This window comes from Rhinolophus sinicus, linkage group LG11 (genome assembly GCF_036562045.2).
Source record: "Rhinolophus sinicus isolate RSC01 linkage group LG11, ASM3656204v1, whole genome shotgun sequence".
Lineage (NCBI taxonomy): Eukaryota > Metazoa > Chordata > Mammalia > Chiroptera > Rhinolophidae > Rhinolophus > Rhinolophus sinicus.
Genome location: NC_133760.1, coordinates 3,270,703 through 3,279,039, shown reverse-complemented (window position 1 = coordinate 3,279,039; position 8,337 = coordinate 3,270,703). Strand labels below are relative to the sequence as shown.

Here is an 8,337-nt window from a genome sequence, read left to right as displayed (position 1 = left end):
CACCAGTGGGCCCACCTCTGTCAACATCAGAGAACTTACTGGGGAAAGTCATTCTGAATATAACTACTAAGGATAGCCTTTAGCCAAAAGAAAAAATCTTACTTGCCATCTGAGAATTCATAGTGAAGAGGAGCCACATAATTGTTATTGCTGTGAGAAAACCTGTGACAGGTTACCACTTGTCATGGAGGGTTCTATTGGAATTTGACACAGCTTGGGCCTTGCTATACCTCTGAGAGAGTACATAGGATACAGAGCCACTGGTTACTGTGCACTTATAAGAACCTTCAGTCACTGGTCTTCCCCTAGGTTTACACTGAGAATGCCATCTCAGCATTATTTTTAAAAGAAAAATAAAAGGAGGAAACAGAGACATAGATTATAAATGAAAAAATATGTATATAAGTTTCACAAACTCAGGTTTCTGTGCCAGGCTATTGCAGCTTTTCATCACTTTTATTTTTTGGTGGAATAATGTTCAAAAGAAAACTCAGCTCTGTTTTTTATATGTGTTCACTGGTGTCCTGTTAGGAAAGTTGGACAGTGAGACTAGCTGTACAAACATTTGTTGAAAGCCTTTGTCCCATTTATGCATTATACTCCATTCGTAGCATAATTTGTGAGAACTATGAAGGCTCACGTCATGGGGTCCTTGAACTTACAAAAAGTCAGAATGCTCGGAGCTGAGGCCAATTCCACACCTGCCATGGCCGACAAAACGGACGTGTTTCTCGACGGCATCATTAAGCTGAACCGGACCCAGCCAGGAAGAAGCAGTGGGGGTGGCGGGTGGGGCGCACTGCCGGGCTGGATCTCAGGGAGGCCGAAGCGCCGCGACGAGCGGCGGTGGCAGCAACCTACCGGCACCCTACAGGAGGCTGAAACAACTTCCTGACAAATGGCAACATGACCTTTTCGACAGTGGCTTTAGGGGTGCTGCCGGCTTGGAGATGGGTGGGAAACTGCTGGAGAGGCGCCAGTGGAGGCAGCCGGACAGAGGCAGAGGCACCCGCAGGAGTTCAAAGCAGCAGCTTTCTGCAGAGGAGTTGAAGGCCCATCTGGATGCTTACAACGCGAGATCGGACACCAGGTAAACAGACAAGCAAGCCTGTGCATAGGACAGGATCCAGGCAGCCGGTCCATGCTCCCGCGCAGGAGGGCATGGCGAACTGGGGCTGTATAGCCAATTATGGAGTTTTCTCTCTTAAGTTTTAAAATAGGATTTAAAACTCATGTAAAGTGTTTTTTTTTCTTGTGTTTTTTTTTTAAATTCTGAAACAGACCTGTTTTATACAGAGTTATTTTGGGGATAAATTCTACTGGTTGCTGTTGTGGAGAAGGTGGCATTTTTGCCTTCGCCATAATAAAGTAGAAGTGTGTGTAGAACTGGGAAAAAAAATGAGAATGCTCAAAATCACATGACAATTTTTTATGTCTAAAGAGAAAGGGATCCACATATGGATTGCTGCATGTCGTGCGGGAGACCCTGCTCGCTGCGCCATTTGTCAGGCGGGGCAGCCTGCGGGGTCTCTGCTCCCGCTCCCCACACAAGAACGCAGGATATGGTGAGGCCAAAAAGGAACACCCATGGAGCCATAGGTAGGGGAGTCATACCACTATGGTCTCACTGGAGGCTGGGTTCACTGGATGTGCGACCTGCTGTCCGTTTCTCTGCCAGCCGACCGTCGACTCTCCTCTACTCCCCTCGGCTCTCCACTGTAGCCACAGCAGTTATATTAGCGGCCAATTGGCTAACTGGCCACAGCTGACGGCCAACCAGCCTCAGCCGACAGCCATCTACTACCCGAGCCAGCACCCTTCCACATGAGGCCGAGAGCCTGTAAACTACTTTCTGGGGCTCTGTCCCCACACCGCATTAAAATATGCAGCCCTTAAGACTGTCTAAGGCTTTTTAATAAGTAATCTCCTTTTTCATGTGGTGTTAAATGCCCAACACTCCCACTTTTTCTTGATTCCATGCTACTTGTTTGTTTTCTTTATTTTTCTCTGACAGTGTGGAGATCATCTGTGGGTGTGTGGCCTTCTCAGGTAGGTGCTAATTCTTTCCTTTTCCTGGTATTTCTCGGGTTCTTTAGTCCTGTGTAGAGCACTGGGCATTTCTAAGTTTCCCCTCCCTCAGTTTTCTAGGGGTTGAATTATAGGTAAAAGCAGTAAAATAAGACACACAGTTGAGGTAAATTCATTATAAGCTCAGAAAAACAAATACAGAGAAAGATTTTCATTCTCTGATCATATAAATATTTGAGTGATGTTTGGTTAACAAAATAAAATGCCAGGGATTTTAACAGGAGAATCCAGACGTGTATGTGCAGGTGGCAGGTTTGCGTGGGTTGCACAGTGGCCAGCATAAAATCATTTCTTTGGTTCTGGCATTGGATGTGGTCTTTTGAAATTCATCCAATGGGATTTTCTTTGAGACTAGTTTTCAAGCTACACAAGATAATCAATATTAACTTAGATTTAAAAATTTATTGTTCAGAAAAATATAAGATTATAATTTCCTGACATGGGACCTTCCTCAGAGCCTTTAAAAAGGCTACATACACACTTCAAATTTTTGTCATGGTCATGCACATTTTTGGGTTGCACGTAGTACAACTGTACTTCCTGATAAGTTAGTGAGAGCTCTATTTTTTGTTTGTTTTCAGGACAGTGTGCATAGTTTTCTGGCTTTGCTAGATTCTTAATCACCTTGAAGACTTTTGTCCCCCAAATATGACATTTTTTCCATATTTGAGGGCACTCAGTGCTGAATCTGAAGGGGGCAGTGAATCAGTAAAGTTAGCATGAGTAGCAGTGTGGTACAAATGGGTACAAAAGTTAAGGTGACATTATTTGGTGCTATAGCACTTTTCTAGGTATATGAGATGCATATGCATGAACCATTGAAATGTCCTCATAGAACCTACATTGTAGTTGAGGGAAATAGTCAATTAGTAATGTTCTTGGGTTACATACTATGTTAGAACATGATGGGTTCTATGGAAAAGGGAAGAGAGCAGGACATGGGTAAAGAAAAACATGGGGGTAAGGCACGTTACAACATTAATAGACTTCATATTTGGACTGATGTGGATTATACTATTATAGCACATATTTTAAAGAGATGAGAGAAGACAGTTTATTTTTTCCTTTCTAATGCATATGCATAGGTTTATTTCTTGCCATACAATTGAAGGACAGAGGAGATAGGAATTATTTTTCTTTTGTGCCTGCTCTTAGGGGAAAGACTTAGTAATATTGAGTGCATTGTACAAGTTTTTGGTAGATTACTTAGATGTTAAGGAAAATCCAATCAACTTTTTTAAAAAGCCAAAAGTTAAGTAATTCAATATTGTTAAGATACTATTATTGAACCCACAGTCTACATTCAAATGTCATCATTCATCCTAATATTGTCCCTTGGTATTTTTCCTGATCCACGACCAAATCCAGACACTCCTTTAATGAAACAGTTTATCAGTCTCTTGAGTTCCTTGGACTTGACAGTTTGATAAATACAGATCATTTATTTTGTAGACTTTCCCTCTGTTTTTCTGATGTTTCCTATTGATTGCATTTCACTTTTGCATTGCTTTATGTTGAAATCACAAAAGTGATAGTGTGTCTTTTTCCAAGTCACTTTTATCAGGAGGCACATGATGTTCATGTTTATCAATATTGATATTAATTTTAGTCAATTCTGTAAGTTTGTGTTCTTGACTTTAAAAATGCTCTTTCACAAAACTAAACCCAACCATGTGCTGTCTCCAAGAGACACATCTCAGCTACAAGGACAAGCATAGACTCAAAGTGAAAGGGTGGAAATTGACACTCCAAGCAAATGGTACCCCGAGAAAATCAGGTGTAGCCATAATGATATTAGATTAAACAGACTTCAGGGTAAAAAAGATAACAAGAGACAAAGATGGACATTTCATAATGGTAAAAGGGACTATAAAACAAGAAGACATAACAGTCATCAATATTTATGCCCCCAATCAGGGAGCACCGAAATATACCAAGCAACTACTAACAGAACTAAAGGGAGAAATTGACCAAAACACAATTATACTAGGGGACTTAAATACATCATTGACAGCTATGGATAGATCATCCAAACAGAAAATAAATAACGAAATAGCAGCCCTAAATGACACATTAGATGAAATGGACATAATTGACATTTATAGAGCACTTCATCCTAAAACATCAGACTATACATTCTTTTCTAGTGTACATGGAACATTCTCAAGGATAGACCATATATTGGGACATAAAATCAGCCTCAGCAAATTTAAGAAGATTGAAATCATACCAAGCATATTCTCTGATCACAAGGCTTTGAAATTAGATATCAACTGCAAAAAGAAAGCAGGAAAAAACACAAATACATGGAGATTAAACAACATACTTTTAAAGAACGACTGGGTCAAAGAAGAAATTAGAGGAGAGATCAAAAGATACATAGAAACAAATGACAATGAAAATACATCCTACCAAAATTTTTGGGATGCAGCGAAAGCAGTTTTAAGAGGGAAATTTATATCATTACAGGCCTATCTCAAGAAACAAGAAAAATCCCAAATAAATAACCTCATGTTACACCTTAAAGAACTAGAAAAAGAAGAACAAGTAAAACCCAAGGTCAGCAGAAGAAAGGAAATAACAAAAATTAGAGCAGAACTAAATGAAATAGAGAACAAAAAGACAATAGAAAAAATTAATGTGACAAAGAGCTGGTTCTTTGAACAGATTAACAAAATTGACAAACCATTGGCTAGACTCACTAAGATAAAAAGAGAAAATATACTCATTAACAAAATCAGAAATGAAAAGGGGGAAGTTATCACAGACACCACAGAAATACAAAGGATCATCCAAGAATACTATGAAGGACTATATTGCCACCAAATTCAATAACCTAGAAGAAATGACAAGTTCTTAGAAACATATAGCCTTCCAAGGCTGAACCATGAAGAACTGGAAAACCTAAACAGACCAATCACCAGTAAGGAAATTGAATCAGTCATCCAAAACCTTCCCAAAAGCGAAAGTCCGGGACCAGATGGCTTCACTAGTGAATTCTACCAAACCTTCAAAGAGGATCTAATACCAATCCTGCTCAAACTCTTCCAAAAAATTGAAGAAGAGACAGTACTCCCTAACTCATTTTATGAGGCCAATATTACCCTGATACCAAAACCTGGTAAGGACAACACAAAAAAGAAAACTACAGACCAATATCTCTGATGAATACAGATGCAAAAATCCTAAACAAAATTCTAGCAAATCGAATACAACAATGCATTGAAAAGATTATTCATCACGACCAAGTGGGGTTCATCCCAGGGGCACAAGGATGGTTCAACATCTGCAAATCCATCAATGTGATACATCACATAAACAAAATAAAGGACAAAAATCATATGATTATATCAATTGATGCAGAAAAAGCATTTGACAAGATACAACATCCATTTATGATTAAAACACTTAATAAAATAGGTATAGAAGGAAAATACCTTAACATAATAAAGGCCATATATGACAAGCCCTCAGCTAATCTCATAATTAATGGTGAAAAACTGAAGCCCTTTGCTCTACGTTCAGGAACACGACAGGGCTGTCCCTATCACCTCTGCTTTTCAACATAGTGTTGGAAGTCCTTGCCAGAGCAATCAGGCAAGAGAAAGAAATAAAAGGCATCCAAATTGGGAATGAAGAAGTTAAATTATCACTCTTTGCAGATGACATGATGCTATATATAGAAAACCCTAAAGTCCACCAAAAAGCTATTAGAAACAATCAATGAATACAGTAAAGTTGCGGCTACAAAATCAACGTACAAAAGTCCATTGCATTCCTATATACTAACAATGAAATCTCAGAAAAAGAAATACAAATAAAAATCAATTCCTTTTGCAATTGCAGCAAAAAGAATAAAATACCTAGGAATAAATTTAACCAAGGATGTGAAAGACCTATATGCTGAAAACTATAAGACATTTTTGAAAGAAATTGAAGAAGACACAAAGAAATGGAAAGACATTCCGTGCTCATGGATTGGAAGAATCAACATAGTTAAAATGGCCATATTACCCAAAGCAATATACAGATTTAATGCAATCCCCATCAAAATCCCAATGGCATTTTTTAAAGAAATAGAACAAAAAATCATCAGATTTGTTTGGAACCACAAAAGACCCTGAATAGCCAAAGCAATCTTAAGAAAAAAGAACAATACTGGAGGTATCACACTTCCTGACTTTAGCTTGTACTACAGGGCTACAATAATCAAAACAGCATGGTATTGGCAGAAAAACAGACACATAGACCAATGGAATAGAATTGAGAACCCAGAAATAAAACCACATAAATATGGACAGATAATTTTTGACAAAGAAGCTAAAAACATACAATGGAGAAAAGACAGCCTCTTCAATAAATGGTGCTGGGAGAATTGGATAGCCACATGCAAAAGAATGAAACTGGACTGCTATCTGTCACCATGTACCAAAATTAATTCAAAATGGATCAAAGACTTAAGCATAAGACCTGACACAATAAACTGCATAGAAGAAAACATAGGTACTAAACTTATGGACCTTGGGTTCAAAGAGCATTTTATGAACTTGACTCCAAAGGCAATGGAAGTAAAAGCTAAAATAAACAAATGGGACTATATGAAACTTTAAAGCTTCTGCACAGCAAAAGAAACCATCGACAAAATAAAGCAGCAACCAACTGAATGGGAGAAGATTTTTTCAAACTGTGCCTCCGGTAAGGGGCTAATATCCAAAATATACAAGGAACTCATGAAACTCAACAACAACAAAATAAACAACCCAATTGAAAAATGGGCAGAGGACCTGAAAAGACATTTCTCCAAAGAGGACATACAAATAGCAAATAGACATATGAAAAAATGCTCAACATCACTAATCATCAGAGAAATGCAAATAAAAACCACAATGAGATATCACCTCCCACCAGTCAGAATGGCTATCATCAACAAGACAAATAGTAACAAGTGTTGGAGAGGCTGTGGAGAAAAAGGAACCCTCATACACTGTTGGTGGGAATGCAGTCTGGTGCAGCCGCTATGGAAGGCAGTGTGGAGGTTCCTCAAAAAATATCAAATAGAATTATTGTATGACCCAGCAATCCCTCTCCTGGGTATCCACCGAAAAAATCTGAAAACATTTATTCATAAAGACACGTGTGCTCCAATGTTCATTGCAGCTTTATTTACGGTGGCCAAGACATGGAAACAATGAAAATGGCCTTCGATAGATGAATGGATAAAGAAGTTGTCGTATATATACACAATGGAATACTATTCGGCGGTAAGAAAAGATGAAATAGGACCATTTGTGACAACATGGATGGATCTTGAGAATATAATGCTAAGCAAAATAAGTCAGACAGAAAAAGCAGAGAACCATATGATTTCACTGATATGTGGTATGTAAACCAAAAACAACAAAAGAACAAGACAAACAAATGAGAAACAAAAACTCATAGACACAGAGTGGTTACCAGAGGGTAACACGGGGGTGGGGCATGGGAGATGAGGGTAAAGGGGATCAAATATATGGTAATGGAAGGAGAACTGACTCTGGGTGGTGAACAGACAATGGGATTTATAGATGATGTAATACAGAATTGTACAACTGAAATCTATGTAATTTTACTAACAATTGTCACCCCAATAAATTAGAAAAAAATTCTCTTTCCTTTTATTTTTAATAAACAATTATTCAGAATATATTTTGAAACTATGTAAATATACTGATCCACATCAATATTTCACCCCCTAGTTTATCACCACTGATGACTTTCAGATTCCATCAATCTTCCACATTTATTAGTTGGCATTCTGCTTTGAAAGTAAGCTTTCCCAATGAATTGTCTATTGATTCATTCCTTATTAATTTAAGTCAGTGTGGCCCAATGGATCCTTAAATATTTAAGTGGGTTGCAATCCAGCCCTGTCATTTATATTGATGCTCAGATTTTCCCAGATTGAGTCCACGAAAGTTCCTTCAGGCTGGTTCTTTGTCCTCTTTTCATGTTACCATCACATTTTGGGCAGTTCTTTCTGGTACAAAAGCTGTTACAGTTTCATCTTGTAACTTTCCTTGCCCTGCCAGGAATCAGTCTTTTCTCCAAGGAGTTTTTCTTCTTTTTGGCAGTGAAAGGTATTGAGAAATCAAGAACTGGGTATTGGGTGTTCATAAGGACGCAGATGAAACATTGCGTCTAGGCCTTCTTTGACAACACAATTTATATTCGGGGTATACATAAATGCTAACTGCACAATTTGATGACCAA

At 38.3% G+C, this 8,337-nt stretch overlaps 1 protein-coding gene across 1 annotated transcript in view; it reads left to right on the top strand.

Moving 5' to 3' along the window:
* Nucleotides 1–950: 950 nt before the first annotated feature.
* The window catches only part of LOC109437586 (uncharacterized), a 68,193-nt gene continuing 60,806 nt past the window's right edge, over nt 951–8,337 (top strand). The window contains exons 1-2 of the mRNA XM_074315867.1: nt 951–1,090; nt 2,015–2,049. Coding sequence (XP_074171968.1) covers nt 951–1,090; nt 2,015–2,049 — 175 coding nt within the window. The remainder of the gene's footprint in view (nt 1,091–2,014; nt 2,050–8,337) is intronic.